This window comes from Drosophila teissieri, chromosome 2L (genome assembly GCF_016746235.2).
Source record: "Drosophila teissieri strain GT53w chromosome 2L, Prin_Dtei_1.1, whole genome shotgun sequence".
Classification (NCBI taxonomy): Eukaryota; Metazoa; Arthropoda; class Insecta; order Diptera; family Drosophilidae; genus Drosophila; species Drosophila teissieri.
This window is the reverse complement of record NC_053029.1, coordinates 16,772,228-16,795,158: the sequence shown is the minus strand read 5'-3', so window position 1 is coordinate 16,795,158 and position 22,931 is coordinate 16,772,228. Positions and strand designations below refer to the sequence as shown.

At 43.4% G+C, this 22,931-nt stretch overlaps 1 protein-coding gene and 1 long non-coding RNA gene across 2 annotated transcripts; both read left to right on the top strand.

Annotated features, from left to right (window-relative positions):
* Positions 1-398: 398 nt before the first annotated feature.
* On the top strand, positions 399-605 carry LOC122625993. The gene has a single exon (XM_043806086.1). It carries the CDS (start codon positions 399-401, stop codon positions 603-605), a length of 207 nt encoding a protein of 68 aa, XP_043662021.1.
* Positions 606-3,319: 2,714 nt separating this feature from the next.
* LOC122626782 lies at positions 3,320-3,939 on the top strand. Its single transcript, XR_006326735.1, has 2 exons — positions 3,320-3,645; positions 3,711-3,939. It is a non-coding gene; the product is annotated as an uncharacterized LOC122626782 (long non-coding RNA).
* The last annotated feature ends 18,992 nt before the right edge of the window (positions 3,940-22,931 follow it).

Sequence of the window (22,931 nt, the reverse complement as noted above, 5' to 3'; positions counted from 1 at the left end):
TTTGGTAGTTTTCCTTTCAAATGATTTGGATCAAAAAAGCCTGTTTAAGCCATATAATATTCCTTAACATTAAATACTTTTTCAAAATTAACAATAGCCTAATAACATTCCCGTCCAGATGTGGTTATTTTCGCAGAACCATCCATAAATTGGTTTATTTGCCGTCCTTTTGGCCGGGCTCGTCAGCAAACGGCTCACAATAATTGCCAATGCAGAAACCTTTTTGGCCCGCTGCTAATGAGCCGAACATCGCCGCATTGCCGCATCGCTTCTGCATTTAGGCCTAATAACTGTCGGCGAGGAAAGTCTGCAAATGGCCAGTGGAGAGCCGCCGAGAGACGTCCCGAAAAAGGCGCACAAGTCAAAGCAAATTAAAATAAGAATCACGACAGGTTACCATGCAATCCCCCAATCGAACCCGCGAGGACTTCAGCTCCATTCGGAACAAACACGAAACGCCGCCAGAAAAGTTCAAGTCGGCTGGTGAAAGAAATTTACAAGTGTTAAATGTCGAACGCTTTTTGGCACTGAGGGGAAATGCGTGCTGGCCGGCTTTCGACACGAAGGCAACGCGGAAACGGTGGACAAATAAACCCAGGTTGTAAACTGCACTCTAAACAAATGTGTACTAAATTCTAATAGAAAATTATAAAACCACTTATTTTTGAGGTGTGAAATGCAAGGGATAAGAAGCTGGGATATAATACTTATGGGGGGCCTAACTAATTATTTGTAAAACTTGAAGGCATTGCTTATATGCCTATTTCAAGGACGAAGCTTTTCCTCAAGTGAAACCCCACCCCTCGCACTCAGCCGCTTCTGGAAGTCCGACAAATGGCGTACGTGTTAATGGCATTTGAATTTGGCCAAATATGGAATTGTCTCCGTCGTCGGCGCTGTCACTTTGCATGTTCCCCTCGGCAGGCAAGTGAAGAGCCGGGCTTTGGCTTTAACTTTGGCTATCAGGCCTTACAGTTGGACAAATGCTCGGCCAGAGTCGTGTCTCATTCGCTTACCGAATTAAATCAGTGGCAGAGGCAGTCGAAAGCGACACGCATCCGTCGCTTTTATTTGGCTTTTTTGGTATCTTCTGGTTGCCCGCATTAAAATTATATAGCATTCGGGTAGCTTTCTAATGGATCGTGACTGGGTGCCGAGTTGGAGGATGAGTCCAGCAGTCGCAACAGTTGACACAATTTCAGCCAAATGTGTTGAAAAATTAAATGGGGATTGTTGTCATGGAATTTGCCGATATATAGGCTGATTTCGGCTGATATCACTTGCCAGCCCATCCCATCTTCACGGGCTTTCCTCATTTCCAATTTGCCCATTTGCGAACTCGCTCACTAAACACACTATATGGCCGGGCTAATCAACTCAAGGCATCTGACAGGCCCTAAAGCAATTTCCTGATTATTTATAGAGGTAACATCACTTGCCAGCGGCCTCAGACCCACACAATCCGCCGATGTGGTTCAATTGAAGTGCGCTGCTGCTGCGGTTCAATAAACCAGACTCGGTTGAGTTCCAACAGCAATAGCAATCCACATCCACATCCCAATCCAAGCCAAATCCGAATGACAGGCAACAACAAACAAGTTTAATTATAGCTCATGTAAATAATTTCTCAATTGTAAGCTGTTATCAAAGAAAACTTCAATCAATCATAGAATACCCAGGTCTCGGCAAGTATCAACCTGAGAGGCAGTCACCACACAATGGCTAGATCTCAGCTCCGGGCGTGGGCCGTGCAGTTTGAACTAGCCAAATCTTGGCTAATTAATCAAAATAATAATCAAGCAATCAGTGGATCATATGGCCAGACATCAGACACCAGCACAAAGCTCAAGTTCGTATATTCGCTTTTTTTTTATCTATGTTGTTCGCCTCTTGGCTTTTTGGGTGAGCCACGACGCACGCCAAAGTGCGGCCCAGAAGGGTTAGAGGCGGGTGCGTGAGGCAAGAAGACTGGGGATTACTTAACAGAATTTTATTTATACAATTCTTTACTATCTACGATGCTAAAGATTCTCCCAACTTACAGCACACCTTATTATCTTATTGACTATTTCCTAGCCTTTTAATTCTTTCGCTCGAAGAACTTTGTATTAAATTTACATTTTCTTCATTAATATCATTGCCTTTTCATAGTAATCGATCCTGCTCTCACGAACACTTCACTAGGACTGTCGGAAACATGACTTCAACCGCTGTCATTGCTCACGAGTTACGGGCATTTGGCTTTTTGTTTTGTTTCGAATTTCAGGTGCTTGGGTGATTCAAACTATTCGGCTATTCATTCATTGAGACATGCAACTTGTTTTGTTCTCGCACTCGGCTCGACACTTGGCCGCAAAACACACACACTCACACACACAGTCCGTAGACCATAGACCATACACCATATATGGGTAGCTCACAATCGGAGGAGATTTTGACATTACGAGCTGGAGTTTGAGGTTGAACCTGTAGCTCCAAACCCGCCGACTGACGGAGCGTTAAGTAACGTCTACGCGTTTGAAACAATTAATCACCTGTCGTCGTCGTCGCCGTCGTCGTTTGTGCGATTGGTCTTTTTGCTCCCCAGATTTTGTTTCAAAGCCAGACGGTTATGTGGTTTAGTGGCCTTTTCTGGTATTCGTGTATTTGTTTCTTTTCAGCTGGTGCATGATCTGTTATGGTTTTGTATGTTGATTGCTCTGAGCCGGTGATAAATCATTCCGGTGCTGCTGTTTTGGGAATCGTGTTGATCTTCTACCACGGCAGCGAAATGTCAAAAGAGCTTGTTGTATTTCTGGTTGGGAAATGTCCGGCGATTAGATCTAATTGGCATAGTTTTCACTGCACCCACTTTGATGTGTTCAATTGCTGACAAATAACCCAAGTCATTTGTCCGGGCTGCCAATAATATATCAAGATAAGTTATTGTTTAAGTTACAGCTATTTGACATTGAAAAAGTTACCTTATTGGAAAATAATATTATTATAAAAAGAATTGGAATGCCAAATATTTTCCAGCTGTTTTTCTTACACGATTTCCATCTTTCTCCGCTAGACCTCGAACTTTTCTTCAACTCAGAGCTCCGCCTCCTGCGCCAAAAACATCGCCAACGCGAGACAAGTGAAAAGCGCATAAATCGACGCCCAACACCTTGATTTGGTCGGGAAAAATGGGAGGAGGGGATAAGCCTGCCCCGACATGCAAGTGAAATTTAACAAGCCACTCCTAAAGATCAGCGCTGGCAACAATAGCAAAACCATCATCACACACAATGAGAGTCGAAAGCGGTGATTTTTCAGTCGAGCACCGAACCCAAAATACGTCACATTTCGGGAGATGGAAATATTGTTTCAGCCCCCCACAAAACTGGGCACAGCCGAAGAAATGCTGCACGCCCCCAGAATTTTCGGAGCAGAGGAGCGATCACTTGCGCATATAATTAAATCAAATTAAAGGAACCAAGAAGACAAAAGGCCAGCCGTCCCACTGTTCCACTTGTCACGGCAAAGGGCGTTTATATTTTGCACACAGAAATATAGGATTGTATTCATGGTTTCCAACTGTATTGGTTTTAAATTTACCTAAGGAATACACGCTCTGTACGTACTAAGCGTCAAAAAATAAAAAATACTCAATATAATTCGGTAAATTGTTTTTGCTAATATTTAAATCCGACAAGTCAAGATTAAAATTAATTTTTTCCCTGTAGAAAGTTGCGTGAGGAGAGGCTGATGCCGCACCCGAACCTTTTTATAGGGGACTCGCCCTGAGCGCCAACGCAAATTCAATGGATCCGCTGATCCTCCCAGCTCCTCCTGCCATCGCCATCGCCTTGATCTTCGTGCATCCCACTGGAGGCGCAAAAACCAAGTCACTGTCTCTAATTGAATTCGTCGGTTTAAATAAAATAATTCAGCTGCAGGGGCAGTGCAAATAAATTTTTGCTGCCTAGGTCCAAGTCTAGCTATTCGATGGTGTGGATATTGCCTGTTTCCCCAACTCCTTTGATTGCTCACTAAATGCTCCTCGGCAAACATACATAAACACACACAGGTATACAATTGATTTCTGCGTTTTCCTTCTTTTTCCTGCTCGGTCTGGCAAGTGTCTCGGGTCCCTCGAAGGCGCAGCAAATCAATCTGCAAACATGCCGCCAAGCCAAGTGCAAGATCCAGAGACCCCAGAGCCAAGTGCACAGCGAGAAAAACCCAATGATACTATTTTATTAAATTAAATTAGTGAAAAGAGTCTCAAGATATCTCGGCAAAGAATTTGAAATGCATAGAACAAATTTACCAAAAATTAACGTATAAACTGAAATATTTGTAATAGAAACTAATAAATGCCAAGTATTTAATACCCTTTCTCTACCTCTTATGCTTTTTGTAAAGTGCACTTAGTCAGTCCCCGTCCTTTAGGTGGGCATCACTTTCTGGCTTGCTGCGGTGGTTTTGGTGCCGTAATAAATACATTTGGTGAATTTTAATGTCCTCCTCCCATTTTTCAGGCAATTTGAGCGCAGCGTCTTCGGGACTTCCTTTCCTGAACCGTAGAGCCGAACCGAACCAAACCGAACCGAAAACACAGGCAAACCCCGGCAATCGCTGGCAACCCAAACACTTTGGTGCCCTTTTTGGGGCAACTCCTCTGGATTTGTGCGCGGTTTGGCAATAAATATTTTGAATCAGAAAACATATAAATTTAGTGATTTGCCAGTCAGTCGGGGAGTTCGGGTTTGGAGTCAACGAGTGTGTAAGCTTCTTCTGAAGACTGGAAGACCCAGCAAGTTGGAGAAACGAAACGAAACGAAGCGATACGGATACGAAACGTATCGGATCAGATCGCCTCATCGCAGTTCAACATAAATTGGTAAATTGTTTTTGGCGGCTTCTTCCCGGCACATATTTTCGTATATTGCATTTTGTAGTTGCCTCCGTCTGCCAGTTAAGTGGGTCAAACCTGAAGTCCCGAAGCTCCGCGCTCGCACTCGGACTCCAAATTGAACTTGCAGTTCGCGTCTGCGGTAGCCAGCATTCAAAGTAGGTGATGAAGTTCCAATGCTCCTTGATTTGTGATAAGCTTCATATTTTTAGGGTTTAATTCAATGAAAGTTGCGTCGACAATGGGCAGGCCGTGGCGTCGACCAATTCCAGCGGCAGTCGGTGAAATTATGCATTCGGCGGATGGGTCTTTCTGTGTCGTTTTTATTTTTATTCCTTATTTTCCCCCGTCGGTTTTCGGCTGGGGTTTATGGCCTGGTGCTTGCGTGAAAATTTGCTTTATGCCGGGCCAGAGTTCAGCAGGGGAGAACTCTTTTCGGCCAAGTCATAAAATTGATTTCAAGCTTTGGCGAGGAGTGAAAGCGACTGCGCATGATGCGAGCTATAGGCTGCTATATAGGCAGCTGCTTATTGCGATCATTCTCATTGCGACCAGGCTCTTGATTGGGTGGAAAGTGCGGGCAGTCCGCAATTCGGTTAATTGGGGATAGAATGTGGCCAAGTGTAGTGCCCAGATGACGATAACAAATCAGTGGTAATGAATATCAGGAGATCTACAGGGCGCAATCCACACTGGCCAAAGGTAATGTGAGCTGCTACAAAGAACTCTCTGAATGAAGTATCAGTATCAAAGTACAACGTGAGCAATAACTAGAAGAATTGGATTATAAATAATGGATGGATTAAACTCATGCGATAGTGAAACGAATCGAAACAGAGTTTTTTACTGGATATCTGCTGATTTTACGTGAATCTACGTGTATAAATAAACAATTCAGGTGAATGTCGGTGCAGCACAGGCATTTCTAATTAACATTACTGAGTATTTAGAATCCATTAAATCACTGGGAGCATTAACGTTCTGTACTTAATTGGCATTCCCTCCCAGACATGTCGAGATCCTTCCCAGAGTGGGCAGTGGGCAGTGGGCGTCACCTTTCCAGAAGAAAGTACCGCTCACCGTGCCGGCGGGCTAGCCATGACCAATTAGGCCATTTGCCAAAATCAAACTATCAACTTCGACACTCATTAGCGTCAAATTATAGCGCGTGCAAAAGGCAACGAGCGGCGAATAGCGAATGGCGAATGGCAGAAGCTCAAGTACAAGAACCTCGTAAATCCATAAAAGCAATCGTAAATTTTTATTGTCATGCCACTTGCCAGTTTCCTAGGCATGAGGGAAATGCCCCGGCACTCCGGTGTGCTGAGAACTTTTCTCCAGGGAAAACTGAACGCCATCATCACGGCGACTTCGACCCGCGTTCCACTTGGTTAGTTCGCCAACTCGGTTGCCTCTCTTCGCCGGCTTGGCATATTAAACCAAAGCGCACATATTTCATAACAAAATTTATGAAGGGCCATTAACTTTAAGAATCTTTGCTGCAATTTAAGAGCGGCGGCGGTGGCGGCGGCGGGAATTGGTAGTAGCTTACACTGGCATTGTTCAATGTTTCAAATCATTTTAAAGAAACAAACTTCATGTTAAAAAAAAACGATAAAAGTAATTGTTGTTTTTAAGCAGTGTTATTTATTTATTTATTTTTAGTGATCAGTGGCTTCTCTGCACAGTTTTTTAAGATTACCTAGTAGTTCTTAGCGGGTTTGCCGTATTTTTTCAAGTGCAGACTTAGATAAAGGCAGCGTCGCGCCAAAGTAGCGCCAATATTTCGTCTAACAATTGGCGACGACCTAATGCCCCGTTTGGCAATCGACGTGGTTGCCGGCCAACGTGCTTGTCGTCGTTTAATTCAATAAGAAGATGTGGTGGCAGTGGGAGTGGGAGTGGAAGTGGGAGATGGCGGACGGTGGCGATCGGTGGCTCCCGAGGTGGTGCAGTGGCTCATGCAGTTCACATGAATGCCATGAAACAATAAATTACACTATTAATAAATAATAAATGTAATGGGATACTGCAGTTGCCGAGTGGCGGGCCAGCTACCTGTTTTTAGCCCTCTCCCAGACCCCTTTACTATTATTACTATGCCAGGCTAACTACTATGTCAAAAGGCTGCTTGGCAAATAAACTATGTTCCGAAAGGGTAGGCAAATCACTCTAAGCAAAAGCGAATCGGTAGGGCGCTACAATTGTAATGATTAAAAGTTTGTTTGATTCTGATATCTTAAACTGCATAATATGTTTAATAACTCATTTCATCTATAAGTAATTGTAATCTTACAATTGTCTAAAGTCTAAATCGTTTTGGCTAATTTCCTGGGTATTCTTCTCTTATCTTGTTACAGTTTAGTGAAATGAATGATCCAACGTTTTGGCAAAGTCATGGCTACCCATCTCTCCCTACAAAACCCAGCAGCGAAACAATTGCAATTTGGTCTTTGGCAGCTGCTGAGTGGATGGAATAAAGTGGCCGAGAGCAGGAGCAGGAGCCCAGCAGCATCACGCGATGCACCAGGAAGAGCGGCTTCGTCGCCTCCAAATGGTTAATCATCCCAGAAACGACCTAGACAGCAACAACTGCACTGTGAGTTGCTGATTGCGCGTGATCTTGGGGTAATTGAAATTTCAAATTTCTGTACACGAAATGCAATCGCAATTGCAATTAAAGATCCTGAGTCATATTTCTCTGGGCACACACTTAAATTGTCGCCCCCAACCAGCGATTATCGAGTGCCTTTTTTCTATTCCCACCTTCTGGGCAAGAGAATTGTCAATTTTGCTGCCCGGCGGGTGGAAAAGGTCTGCCAAACGCATTTGAGCCACTTTTTCAATTCGAAAAATTGGTGAAACAGTAGCCAACAGGATAGACAAGCGACAACTCATCGCCACTCGCCATCGCCGTCGTCATCGCCCCACCCGGCGATGCCCACCTAAAAACCCCAAAACCATGGGCCGAAAAAAAGAGGAGCAGCTGCCCGCACGCGCATATATTTAAATAAAACGTGACTGCTAAAATGGTCCCCATATCTCCTTGACTCGTTCGCCGGACACTTGTGTGCGCTACCGCTACCTGATATTTTCCTACACCACATCCATGGTCCAGGGTATGAGAAGGGTATATTCTGTTGTTATTCTGAGTAGTTCAGTGAAAAATCTAAAACAGCTTGCGCTACTTATTTATTATTTGGACAAACGTGTATCGCTTTAGAAAATTGGATAACGTGTGTTTAACTTTGTGAGCAACGAATGTTGGAGTCCTGTTTTTTGATCAAAGTTCCAAGTTGTAACTATTTTCTGATCTAGAGAATTTTGAACAAATTGGTACGACTACCCTGCGAACCACAAATGATCTAGTATATTTTAAAGAGCATTCCCGTATCGCCCATACATTTTCCTGCATGCCTCTGGACCATCCGAAGACATTGGCATCCTGCTGCGAGAAATAACCTTTTGCCTGACTGCCGGGCCAACCGGCGACGTAGGCTCAATTCATATAGACAATATAAATATTTCATCTAATGCTGGCAATCTGCACTTGTGCCATCGCCAGCAGGCTGCCGAGGAAGGGAGCTGAAGCCGGGATCTGGGATCTCCATCATCATCATCATCATCTGCGTCGTGGAGTGGGCCGGATAGTTGGCCTCTGTGGGCCACGTTGGCGTATCGCGCTTTTGATTTAATTTCTAGTGCTGCCTCCTTGTCTCCTAGCCTCCTTTATGCATGTACATAGTATATAGTCTTTTTGGGCTTTTGGGTGCAACAGAGATGTCGATGAGGATGTGAGGCGATGCGATCTTTCTTCTCATGTAAATTAGCACACGTTTCCCGGCTTAAACAGAAAGAGGTTGCTGGTTGCTGGGCCGATGCAAGGAGGCTAGTTCTTAAAACTGCTAAATGAACTCATATGCAAATGTAGTCTGCACTAAGTGGGCTGCCCGTGGAGCGGAGGTGGGCCGACTAGCCAGGCTGGGAGTCGGGAAAACGGATGAACGGATGAACGGAAAAACAATGAGCCAGCATTTGGTTCAATGACTAATGCCCCGCGCGATTCGTAGAAGCCCCCGCCACTCAGTTTGAATTCCCGAAAAATCACTCATACGACTCGTGTGACGCATCTCTGCGGCTTAAATCCCCTCAAAGCGAATCACAGACCAAAGCCCCAAAACCAAATCCCCAACGCACATGAATGGGACCTTTTAATAGCTTTACGGCCATCCAACTGCGATTGAACAATGCCAACCCGTCCTCGTAAAGTATCGCTCAATCAAGCGAGCCCAGCTGATCCAAGCTGACGTAGAATTTTCCATGGTTTTATGCGCTCATCTCCCACTCCCTCAGATGGCGGCTTTATCTGTAAGCCACCGAAGGCAATTAAAAGAAATGAAATAAATTAATTTTGTCACTCCCTCAGCTAGACTGAATACTCTTCTCAAGAGACTCCACAGGACTTGAGAGAAGCGTTAGATCATTGCGCATTAGCACTTATTTTGTACGCACAGTTTGAAGAAGGCAAAACACTGGTGGTAAGTTTTAGGTTATCAAATTAGACTTACAAAATAAATATATACAAAAACAAGCACCATTTTGTTAGAGTATTTTACAACGCCATAGTTTTCACTACATTTACACACGGTCTTATTTTGACTCTTCTCTTTGTTCCAGTTTTATACTCATCTGGTTTCACGCGGCTACTTATATTGTGTTGCTTTAATATTTTGTTCCGATGATCTTAATCAATAATTTAAATTTTTTATTTGAATTTTTATAGCGTTTCAGAGCTTAATGATGGCTGCCGCATTGGGTTCGGTTGTATTTTCGGTGTTAAGGTTTTCTTTGTGTAATGATGTTAATAACTTTTTGTTTGCTGCCGGATTTTGTTATTTTAATTTTAACGACTCTTTGTTGCGGAGATTAAGTCTCATTGGTGGATACATTGTTTTCGATTCCAAAGACACTTAAACGGTTTATTAGCCGCCATATTTCCCTGGCACTGTGTTAATTTATGTGGACCAGTGACTCAAACCAAATTCGTTTGAAGGTGGTTATGAATCGTAGAAGGCAAGCCGTGAGAACGAATGATGATCGAATCCCTGATATCGGAATAATAATGCGAATCGTTTTTCCATCAGATGACAATAGCTAGCCAGGTTCGCCAATCAGAATTTGTACACCCATTGCTCGTAGATTTTTTCCCTTGTGTAGAGAAAATCTAAGCCCTGTGATTTGCATTTCCCACGCTGCATTCACCTGACTTTCACCTACCTGCGCTGCGCCTTTGTGTTGTAGGTGTTGCAAACACTTGTTTCTCTTTCTTGCGCCAAATCCTCTACCGGCATTCGAACAAATTTTTTAATTTGTATGCCTACGAGTGGGAAACAACACGGATCAAGTGGCCAATGTGGCAGATGCTTATTAACATATCACAGAGGCGACTCCGGCCGATGCACATTAACTTGTTGGACTAACGAGCCGCTCCATTTGGGTTTGTAACAATTCGTTATGCCAGGCCAGAGCAAATAACCAGAGGACTGGAACTCGAAGACCAAAAACCGAAGCAGAAAAGCAGAAACAGAAATCTCATCCCCACTTCAGCGTCATCATCATCATCATGACGTGCCCACAGTTATCGCTTATCACAATCAGTGATAATTTTAACAGTAATCAACCTGTCCCTGCCCGATGACTGACATCCCGAGACAGGTTGTCGGTCCCTCCGAGTTTCGGCTCCGACTTTCGGCCTCCTCGCGGTGTGTATAATTTTCAGTGAAATTGTTTAAATTTCGTTTTAATTTAATGATGCCGACGAGCGACGAGCTGCAGATCCTCGACCATCGCCATCACCATGGCGGTGAGCGCCAGTTGCGCTAAAAGGTGGCCACCGAAACAAAAAATAAAAACAAGAACAGGAACGCAAACATAAATAAAGTAAACAGAGGAACAAAAAACCAAAAAAAAAAACTCACGCAGAATATAAGAAATGTGGAGACTTGGTCTTGAAAAAAATTATCAAAAGCTGCCGCTAACATGTCTTTCGTTTGATCTTTTTGGCAGCGCAGTGGGCACATTCAGAAAAAATCTCCAAGCATTTGCACTGTGTTTGATTTTATCTAATTAAAAACAAATTACAAACAACGTAAGTGAAAATCTTAAATTGGCAATACATCAACACCATAACCGAACAAGACTCAGTATGAACAGATAAATCAAATTAAATAAAAGTATAGTATAGTTTCAATCGTTTTTTAAGTGTATTTCCCATAAGTGGACTTGGGAAGCTCGATACCCGATAGGAGGTATCAGGGTAATTCAGAAGGGATTGGGGGCATCTATTGATGGCAGGAGAGGTCCCCATTTTCCCCAACCTCGACAGTTATTTGCCGCATTTGTTACCTGCTTTTATAACTGCTGCTGCCGTTGGTGAACTTGTTAACAGCGCTGTTTTCATATTTATTTTCGCTACCCTCCCTTGGCGTTTCGGTTTATTTATGGTCTTAGATTTGGGTCCGCACCGCTGTTTTCGTTGTATATTAATTTTATTGTGTCATTCGGTTTTAGCATTGACATAACTACAACGAAAATCGGCGAGCGCAAGTTGGTGGGAACTTTTTCGATGGGCGATCGAGTTCGGTGTCTAAGTCATTTGATTTGTGGCAACAGCCTCGAAACGAAATCAGGGTAATCTCCTCAAACTAATAGCTACCGTCAGCCGTAATAGCCACGCCCACCGCATAGGTACCTGCTCTGCCCTTTTAATTACCACATGCCGCGTTTTCGAGTCAAGTTAAATTATATTTCCTGTTCTCGGACTCCGGACTCCGATTCCTCTCCCACACCGGCGCCTTTTACCTTTTTACCCAAAAATCGAAAAATCCAAAAATCCAACCGAAAAGCATTGAGAAGTTTTCTGTATCCATTTGATTTAAGCCGCCCGGCCAGATCGGTAAGATCTGGGCTACAGTCCAGCTGACACGCCCTGGGCGATCGGCGGAGGTGGAAGTGGAAGATCGGGGAGGCCAGCGTAAAATGTAGCAACTTTATTGGCACAACGGGCGTGCATATTAAATTAGTAAAAGATTCGACCGTTGGAAAACGATTCCGCGCTTCTTGCGGCTTTTTTTAGGGGAAAATGATATTTGTGACGGTATTAGATAGATTTTATACCAAGTAACACATAGTTCGTGGTACCCTTGTAAATTACGTAAATTCATATTAATAAAATAGTATAAATGGGTCGGCATGACTAATAAGATTCTTCCTTAAGTCAGTTGGTAAGTGAGATTTTTAATGTATATACCCCACTTCACCCTTTATCAAAACCTATCTAAAACAAAGTCCATGAGATCAGTTTCTGGGAAGCAGGCAGCCAAAATAAGCTTGTATGTAGATTTTGCGCGCTCGTTTGGTGGCCTCTATTTTTTCGGCTTCGGTTTGGGCTGGAGTCTCTGGAAAAATTTGCACACAGCCTGGGCAACGAAGACACGGCGCACGGGGAATATTGTTTTGTCAGCTTTTTATTGGCCAACATGGGCCATAAAGCTACTCAAGTAGTATTTTTGCGATAAAATACAACAGAAAACACACGGCCCAGGAGGCGCGGGACGACAGATCCGAGCAGAACAGAACCCAGAACACAGAACAAGAACGGCAGATAATGCAGACGCATAGGATAAAAGTCTTGGGACAAGCTGGCCAAGATAGCGGCAGCCGAAGAAGCTGGCCAAAAAGAAAAAACAGCAAAAAAAGCAGAAAAATCCAGCAAGCAACAAAGGCAGGCGACAAAAGCAACAACCGAGCTGCCCGGAGAGCCGGACATTCGGGCAACTTAAAGTAACTTGTAAAGTCGCCGGGATGTCGGAAAGCCGCAATGTCGGGGGTGTGGAAAACAGCTCGCAGCCGCAGCTTGTACGGATAATTGGCGATCCAGGTAGAGTTGCAGCCGGTGTGTCTGGTGCCATGCCATTTGACCATAAACGAGCTAAAAATTTGTTCGGCGTCGTCAAGTGCAGCATTTTTAAAAAAGTAAGGCCAGACCGAACACGCCCTCCCCTCTCCTTCCCCCATCCATTCCCTCCGTCCGGAGGGCCGAAAATGCGAAAAGCTTTTGCAGCATTTCGCTATCATTATTTATTAGACAATCGCCGCTGCCAAGCTGGAAAAGAAAAGCGGGAGCAGCAAGTGCTATCAACTGGAAGCCACCGGAGGAAAAGTCCCCCGCCACGAGACTGCAACATTTAACAACGAAAAGCGATAAAGTTACGATTTATTAGCCCAGAGTCGCTTTAAAATCAATTATGCCGGAATGTGGAACGCTATGGAAGCGGCCATCCGAGGACACCCAAGCAGCAGGCCCAGAACAAAGATTATGCAATGCAAACACTTCGTAGAGCCAAAAAGTTGGGTACTTGGGGGGATTATCGACAAGGATATACCCAGTAACAAGTTCAGATGTCGCAATAAATTACATACTTCATACATTATTTTGGAAAATGCAAGGTATAATTCCATTTCAATAGAAATATAGTAGGCCGATAGAAAGTATTAAGTGTTTACTTTACAAGAGTAGCGCATGTGTTGGAGTTCGAAATGTTTTCCAAATACTTTCTTTTCATATGCGAAGTTATCCCTACCCATGAGTGGAGCTTACTCCACGCACCACTTAAAAAAAACAGGGTAACCGAGATGCGGAGAAGAAGTCGCCTAACCCGAGCGTAACCTCTACTTAGCCCCCAACTGGCGAGTCCGCTGCCGACAACTCTCGCCTTGTCTATGGATGATAAATTAAAAGCCCAACTTGACAATCACTTAAGCATAGTTTGTAAGGCGTCCTCATAGATTTTAAGCTGCCGTTGGCTTCCAGTTTGTTGTCTGGCCGCAAGGAGCAGCCACTTCTCCCCCTCCTCCTGCCCCAGCTAGCGGGCTTAACCTGAGGCTATAGCCAAAGCCAAAGCCAAAGCCAAAGGCAGCCAAAGGCAGCCAGAGCCACCAAAGCCGACGACAACGACGACGACGTGAACACGTTCCTATTAGTGGCGAAAGATCAGCGAAAAATAGAACGGCGGTTCATTAAAATGAGAATCCGGAGGAGGTCGGGCCAGGGAGTGAGGTGGCTGGATGGGGGGTTGCAGATGACAGAGGTTACAGTGGCTGCACTGCGGGAAATTTTAACACTTTTAGTCTTATGATCTTGGCTAATTAATTGATTTTAGCCGAAAAAGGATTGTGTTCAAAATAATTACTAATAAGAATTCTTATACCAAAGCCATAAGTTTGTTTAGCCATGTTTTTAATTTCTCAAATATTTCTTAAATTTTATCAATACTATTACTTTTAAAATCAGAATCATTTTTTCCACTGTTGCTGCGGCTATAGCTAAGGAGCTGGTCCGCGGCTTCGGGGCTTAAAGAATAATGATAGCGGTATTCTTGAGCTATTGTAAACGCAAAGGAGCAAGTCGGTCCAAAGGAGCCGAGCCTGACCGCCGTTGCCCCTCCTACCATCCCTTCTTCAACCATCTCCACCTCTCCCCCCTCAACTCCCCCTGGTACAGACCGTGTTCACTTTCGCGCCCGCTCTTTAGAACTGTGAACATACAAATTCACTCAGCGTTGATAGTAGCATCCAAATAAGAACTGCAGTCGGCTAGGGCAGTGGGCAAAAACCAAGCAGTTCCATTTAAATACTCTTCTCTTAGAAATGATGGTTAATAATACAAAATTTAAGTCTGCATAATAAGCTGATATTCATTTGAGTTAAAGGTTTTACACACATAACATAACATAACATTTATGTAAGTGTTAAAACCTCAATTGATTTTATTGAAGTTTTTGGGAAACGGAAAAAAGTTTAACTTAAAAGGAGATTCGTGTATAGATTCGCCTTGCTTAATTTAATTTTATGTATCATCTAATATAAAATCAGCAGCTCTTTCCGCCTGTTTTCCATCTTCAAATGTCCAGAGACTCCGTCTTCCACAGGGTGGCCAACATCCAGATGCCGTGGCGAGTTGGGGGCGTTGCTGCCTGCTCCTCGGGGCGTGCATTGGAAACAAGTTGGCCGCATATTTTGTACGGGTTCAGAGTTCATCCCGGCGATCAGGGGCTGCCAGACAGACCTATAGATAGACAGGCTGATCCAGAGGCAGCTCGCAGTTCGCAGCTTGCAGCTCGCAGCTAGGAGCTGGCTTGTCCACTTGTCGTCGCCAGTTAGCCCGATGTCCATCGGAGCCCCGCAGGCCCCGCCGGCCCCCTTCACCTGTCATTGTCACCGCCTGCGACGAGGTTGTTGGCTGACATTTGCCTATAGAGCCGCAGACATGGCCATTTCGATTGCAATTGCAATTGCAATTGCGAATGCGAAACGCGAAATGCGCAAAATTTCCAGTTCCTCCTCTCGTATTGTTGCCACATATTTCAAGTGTCAAACGAGCAAATTGCATACCAGGCTCCCTCCTCGATACCGAAACTCTATTTACATGTTCTGGTGGGCGTACTTAAGATGCCTGAAATGCCAGCGAGCCGGGCTAACAAGTCCGTGCCAATTTGCTTACCGTTTTCGGATCTCTCCAAATTGTCGCCATGATTTAAAATTCCTGGAGACGTGCCTTCTTTACCTCAACCTGTTGTCTTGACTTTCAAAGGAGTTATTCACCTTAAAGCTCTATCTGAACTAAAGGTTACGCTATCTAAGTATTAAAATGAAATTACATTCTCATATATAAAGCATGATCTAGAAACTCTTTTGAGAATTATGTGTTCTATGTGTTTGAAGCAAGCATAACGAAATCGGGAGAAATTGCTTACGGCTTCACGCCCATTAGCGGGGAAATGGAGAAATGGTAAACAACAGATGAGGCCGATTAATCATGGACGCTGTTCTCAGCCCAGGTCCTGACAGGCCAAGTTCAAAGGACCTCTCGCACCGCCCGCTATTGTGGCCACATGACAGCCCAGGTTGATTTTTAATTTCCGACTTGTTTTTGCCTAATTTTATGCAGCCTCAAGGAGCAAGGATTGCATGACCCGTCTAGAACTGAGAACTGAGGCCATATGCTGCTTGAATATTCCATGAGCAGTACAAATTAAAAACGGAGCCCCCGACTAAATTCTAGCCACTTGATTAATTTAGCGTGCAGAATGATTAAGTACTTTATACAGGGGAAGGTCCTTGCCGTAAATGTAAGGTCCTGCCGGGGCGTTTCACCCTCAAGTTCGTCCGGAAGAGTCATCTGGCCACCTTGAAGTGCATCAATGATGGAAACTGCAGCACCAATAAGCTGAAATTACATTTCCATGCATTTCAAGCCGGCTCAGCTTTTTATGGTTGTCACAAATTTACATAAAACCCGATAACACACCCCCGACTGTCGACTGCAACCCTATCTTTGGGTGCACTTTGAAAAATCTGGTGTATTTTATAATACGCCAAATTCATGTTCTGGCACAGACGAACATGAATTGCAATTATTCTCATTTACACAATTAATTTGTTTAAAAATACACATGTATCTATAAGCAACATACATGGTTGTAATACATTAAACGTTTTTATTAAACGTATTTATTTTCGTTATGCATACTTAACTTATTAAATAAAATGTAATCCTCGTTTTCATATAACTTTTGCAACTTATTCATTTTTTCTGCCAGTTTACTACCTGTTAGCAACCCACTCAATGCGAGTGCTATAATTAATGAGCCACGAGCGTGTCAGAAGGTGAGCAACAACAGGAAAAAATGGAAACAGCACAAAACAAAGTTTCCTCGCCATTTCAATTAGGCATAAAAAGTTCCATTCAATGCAGGGGAGGATTGGGAATTCGACGCGTGCCTCCTGGCTCTTCTCCGCCGCTGGATTTCGTACCTGGGCAGGAGCTGCACCCAGTTGGGCACGTCCTTTGGAAAATAATAGATCCAGAAAAAAGCGACACACTTAACAAAATTGGAACATTGTATATATTGTAACTTAATCGACTATTAGTCAATTAGTATTAAATTCAGCACCTTAGGCAAAGGACCCAATGTGATATTCCGGTGCACCAATAAAAAACCGGGAAGCAAAGGACGACTCATGTCTGTGTCTGTGTTTTTGTCCGTGTCTGTGTTTCTGTCCGTGGGTCGTCGGGTGAGTCACGTGACGCATTTGCAGCGGATTTGGCTTATTTTCGGATGCACAAGGCAGTCGCCATGGGAGCGTCACGCTACGCAGAGTCGCCCTGTCCATACATTAAAATTAATAATAAACGATTTCGGTGTAATAACAATAATTTTGCCCGAAATTTAGTGGCCGCCTGCATTTGTCTGTGCGATGTACATGCAGATGTGGATTTGGGGGCCACGAGTTAGGAGTTTGCTTTAAGTGGGCGTGGGTGCAAATGGCAAACATTTGAGCACGCAATGGGGGCCAGAGAGACGGCCAGACAGCCGAGCAACTGCCTCCAAGTTTATGACGTGGGCGTTTCAATTAAATTGATCAAGGGGCGGACGGGGCCGGGGAGGCCAATGGAGAGCGGTAAGGTAACAGCAGGAAGCTCCGACCAGTTGGACACATTTTTCGGGGGCAGAAACAGGAGGTTAACATTTGTTTTGAGCCCGACTGTCATTTGGGATTTAGCGATCAGCGCGACTAAAGTGATTCGGACATGAAGTCAAAGAGCGGGGAGTCCAGTAAACTTGCAAGTCTGGATAGGATTGTGAAACCGGAAGAGTGGAGCTAGCAGCTAAATGTGATTTTTAAATTTATAACATATACTACCTTATGCCATTTTCCAATTCACTCTATCTATATGATTAGCTAATCAAATTCCACGATCCAGTATCTTTATCAACATCTGGATTGCTTTTACCTGAGCTACACTTAGTAATTTGTAATTTTATCAACACCTTCTTCACCTACTGTTATTCATCTTAATTTGATTGCACTTCAACCTCCTTACCGTATAAAATTCATTCAAGTCTTTCCAAATTACATAGCAATAAACTTTCATTCACCTTTTCCCACACCCATGATCCAATTTTAATCAACTACAAACTAGAGATCCAAGATATTCCGACCCGAAAAGCCGCATATTTGGATAAATATTCGAAGATATTCAAGAATAATCGCATCTAAATGCTGTAACCAATTAAACCCATCCACAAATTTCGTTACACATTCCCCGCCGAAGCTTTATTCAAAAACAATCAACTCGGAGGAAAATGAGTTGGGAAAATTGAATAGCACAAAAACATAACGAAACAGAAGGGGAAATTATAATACAAATGCGAGCGAGCAAATCAAGGAGACAAGCGACCTTATCAAGTGGATGTCCAACTAAAAACCGATGACTGTCACTTTATAGGACCGTAAAAATTATACAAATTTTATGACGGCTCGATGACAAAACTGATTGAGGCGGAAAACAAGTTGAATCGCTCGGTGGCTGCCATGCATAATTTAGTCAAATTAGACGCCATTAGCCACCAGAAAACTAACTGGCATTGAGAAGACACACCGATACCGACACCGACTCCATCACGCATTTAAAATGATTCCGAGTCAAACCGATTTTCCCCAGCAGCATCAACACCTGATTCGCTGTTATTTTTATCCAGAAACTGGACTGAGATCTGCGACTAATTAAAAACGCTTCGGTATTTATGGCTACTTTAATGGCCAAGACGACACAAGTAAGGGGCAACTTTGTTGCCTTTTTGAAATTATTTTGTCAAATTTTGAAAACGACTGCAGGATTGTGGCTTAACGCAAATATTGACCCGTTCATAAACTTTTAGAATTTATGGCACTTTGAGCCGCTGGCGACTTATTTATTTTTATGCGCGCTCAACAAGAAATACACAAATTTGCATGCATCGGCATTTTTGTTGAGCCGAAAAATGAAACACGAATTTCTCATTAGGTGATCTCAAAAAAATTATATTACTGCGGCTCCATTGGGGTTTTTAATATGTTCGGGACCAAAAATTATTGCCCGACAGGTTTGCCAACCTCACATAACTCGTTTAGAATTCATGTATAAAATGTGAATCGACTAATTTGCGTAAAGCGAGAAAGAAGGCGACAAATTTACAATTCGAATCAGCCCACAAAATGGCCGACGCTCTGGGCCAACTTTGTTATGGGGCCGGCACATGGCAATCGACATCTCAGTCCCAGAGTTTCAAAGTTTTAAAGTTTCCAAGTCAGAGTATCTTTTTTGTAGCCAGAGGGCAATGTACACGCAATGCAAAAAGTGGACGATCTACGACTGCAAGTGGGTGCAATGGCTTTTAATGAGCTGTTAAAGTGGATGTAGCTCAACTCTTCTTCTCCCAATCGCCATCTATGACTGGCTTGCACCTGATGTGGGCTTAACACCCAACGAAAACCGAGTTGTCTTAGGAACTTTCAATGGATAAGTAGTTATTAATACTTCAAGAAATAATAACTATACTGTTGCAAGTAAAATAATCACCAATAAAATGTTAAGGGAATAAGTATATTTTAAAGAGCTACACCAAGAGCATTTTCTACCATAACATTACAATCAGCCGCTTCAATGAACTAATGGTACATATTTTAAATTAGCGAAACCTTCTCCAAATTAAGTCAAGAGCTGAACACTCTGAGTTGGCCTTCAGTGGGTTAATGTGCTGTGCACTTGGCATCCAGTGGAGTAACCAGAGCACACCGTCTTGGACATGCAAAGTCATCTTCTTCACCTCGACTTGACTTCACTCGTTGTCAGTCACAGAGAAAAAAATATTCGATAAAAAAACGAATTCTTTGATGATTATATTAATTAATATATATTTATATTTTTTTTTTGAAAATGTGTGTACTATCTAAAAATAAATTCTAAAAATAGATACGATTGGTGGATTTTATTAAATTATTTAAGCAAGGGAAGGTCAATAACAAAGTTTCTCGTGAACCTGCAGTTGTCTCGTGCCAAAACAGCTTCCTCTGTTGAGGCTGATAAAGTTATTGTCGCACCGTGAAGACATTTAATAAATGGCGTAGGCATTAGACCAGCTTCAGTCTCTGCAGCTCTCTAGGAATATGTGGCCGTTGCCAAACCGCAGCTAGTTGCAGTTGCATGTTGCATGAGCCAGCGATATGATACGTGGCCCAGAGCTGGCCAAGCCGAACTGAGCCAACTCTTGTCGTCCTGGCATAATGAGTGAGTAGCAGATGGAGCAATGAGACGATACAGACAGTTGTCAACATAATTTAGGCGCATGCAAAATGCCGGCAGCAGCAAGTACAATCTCCATTCCCATTTTAGGCGTTAACCCATTGGGGCCATAGTCACAGATGACTACAAAAATATATGGCGCATTTAAAAAATTATTGTATTAACAAAAACGAAAATATATTTGGTATAAATATGTTTTGATTGCTAGAAGCGATATCCTTTACGTTTTCAAATTGAAATTTCATGTTTATCCCTTAAATTTAAAAAAAATCTGCCGCCCATTTTGAGGACAGCAAACAATCGCCTTGCTCCCTGACCATTTGCTGTAGCCACTTCGCGGCATAAAAGGGTTAAAGTCGGAGGCCAACTTCAGCCTCAACTTGAGCCCCACTTCATTGGCACTCGGGCACTGGCAGTCGTATGTTGGTGTAACATAAGTGCGAAGCACACTTTATTGTATCACAAATGCCATATTTTCTCATTACGATTGGACATGATGCATGTGGAATGCCCACAGGCGACACGCAACTCCTTCGGGGCCAAGTGCAGAGTGGATACTTTGCGCTGGAGAGGATGCTGGAGAGGACGCTGGCGAGGGGGTCTGGAGAGTCGAAATAATTAAATGCGTCAAGTGTTGGCAACCGAGGCGATCGCCAGCCGGAAAAAGCGAAAGAGCAACCCGAGCGACCCGTGCGTCCAAATGGCAACCTGTCACCATGGGAGCTCTGGGGATGAGTGCGTGATGCGATGTTTTAACAATCGGCAAGTGAGCTACTAGAGATATATATTAAAAAATAACTTTCTGCATGCATTTGGCTTATATTATATAATATAATAAGTTGTATGGTTAAACAATTTCGATGCCTAACACCCCCAAATACTACTATTTTTGGTCGGCATCCTCCTATCGCCACCGAGTTCTATTGGGGATTCATGAAGTTATTCCTTGCTTTATGTCCGGAGAACATCGCACCACATTGAGTCCAACCAGCAGCGGATTGATCTTGTTTATGTGAGCATGTTGCACATAAAGCAGACGCCAGGAACATGCAAAACAAGGAAGAAAAAAAATGAAGCAAGGAGTCGAGAAAAAGGAGAACAAACAACAAGCGGGGAAAAACCGATACGGAGAGGACACTCAACACGTTGAGAAGTTTATTTGGCACCTGAAGATGATAATCGGTTACAAATTAATTGCAACTATGTTGACATTGTCCAGCCCGCTTCAGCTGGGCGAGAGAACGAGATGGCGAGGGGTGAGGGGGCGGAGCGGTCAACGGTCTCAATTTATATAGACAGGCGGCAACTGTAAATAAATAAAATTGTCAACGGTCGCCTGCACTTGCGAACTCTTCCACAGATTGCGCCTCCTTGATTGCCTTGCTCTTAAATTGTGCTGCCAACTTTTCAAAAAGCGCAAAAAATGGGCAAAAAGGAAAGGAAAATCCGAACAAAATCTGCAAATTTACACGGAAATCTTCGAATCCAAGTCTGGGGATTGGCAAAGTGTTTTACATATATACACTCGTATTTTCTTCTTTTTGGTCCCCAGCTCCAATGGAACGCATTCCATTTGACAGCTGCAGGGGGGGCCGTCATCAGGCGAGTTACTTGTTGTCTACATTCTGGAGCAAGTGGCTTCGGACCAGCAGAGATCAACACGTAGAAAAAACTTGAGTATAATAGGAAATAAAGTGCAAAGAATATTTAAAAACTTAAAAGGGTTGTATCATATTATAAAGATTTAAAGAGTATTTTGTTCTGTTGCCAGAAATTCACTAACAAAAGCCAAGATGTTTTGCTAAATCCACTTCCAACAGTAATGAACCAAATCTCATATGGTAATATAAATATGATCATTTACACATGGTTCTTGGTTACTTAGGCTTCTTGAATTGATTTGGTTCTCAGGTGGGCTCTTTTCCTCACAGTGTACACCCAGAACCGTGAACCTCGGGCTGCGTCTGGAGCCCGGCATGCGTAAATTGGATTAATGCATTTGATTCGCCCCAAAAGACGCCAGCGCCAAAAGACTCAAGCTTGCTGACTTTGAGGCCCAGTCCGAATCCGAATGCGAATCTGAATCTGAATTCGAGTCCGAATCCGAGTCTGAAGTGTGACAATTGTCTGAGGGCCCGGATCGCGAGTTCTTAGCCAGCAAGCATTGTTCCAATTTGGTTTGTTCTGGCTGCAAAGGCACTCGATGTGGTTGCCTGGCTGTGGTTCCTGCTGGTACGAAGTACAGGTGATATATCAGACAAGTGACGACGGCCAGTGGTGAAGGGGGGGGGGCATTCCCCGCACTTCCTTTCATCTGCGATGACGTGCAGCGATAATGGAGCTGCGCAGGAATGTAGACGTCTGGCCATTTCAGTGGGTGTTGGTGTGGGTGTGAGAGCCGTGGGTGTCAGCATTTCTGGCCACGAAAGCACCTCTGACTGTCCGATGTCAGATTTGGCAGACCTTTTGCAAAGGTCAAGGATGGCTTTAAAGTGCTTTCATCATTTCTCTTGTTGGATTGTCTCTGGCCAGGATGTAATCACTTTTAAAAAGGCTTTATGTTTGACCCAAATTTATGAGCGATTTACGCAACTCACTATTTACCTGCTCATTAGGTACAATGAACGAAACAAGAAATTCACATCATTTTTGCCATAATCTGAGCGCATCCCAAGACCCAAATGTGTGATTGCGTGAAATCCCACAAGTCGGTGGGATATGTTCATACAGTAGAGGTCATAAAACTGAGAAGTCAGTAGAAATTCCTTAGTTCAGCACCCGGTTTTATACCCAATTAATATAAAATAAACTAAAATGTGACATAGATCAGCTCTCAACTATAGCAAATGCACCGTAGAGTTT

What these genes read in the sequence shown, in the direction of transcription:
- LOC122625993 (XM_043806086.1), top strand. Translation starts at nt 399, where the DNA reads ATGCAATCCCCCAATCGAACCCGCGAGGACTTCAGCTCCATTCGGAAC.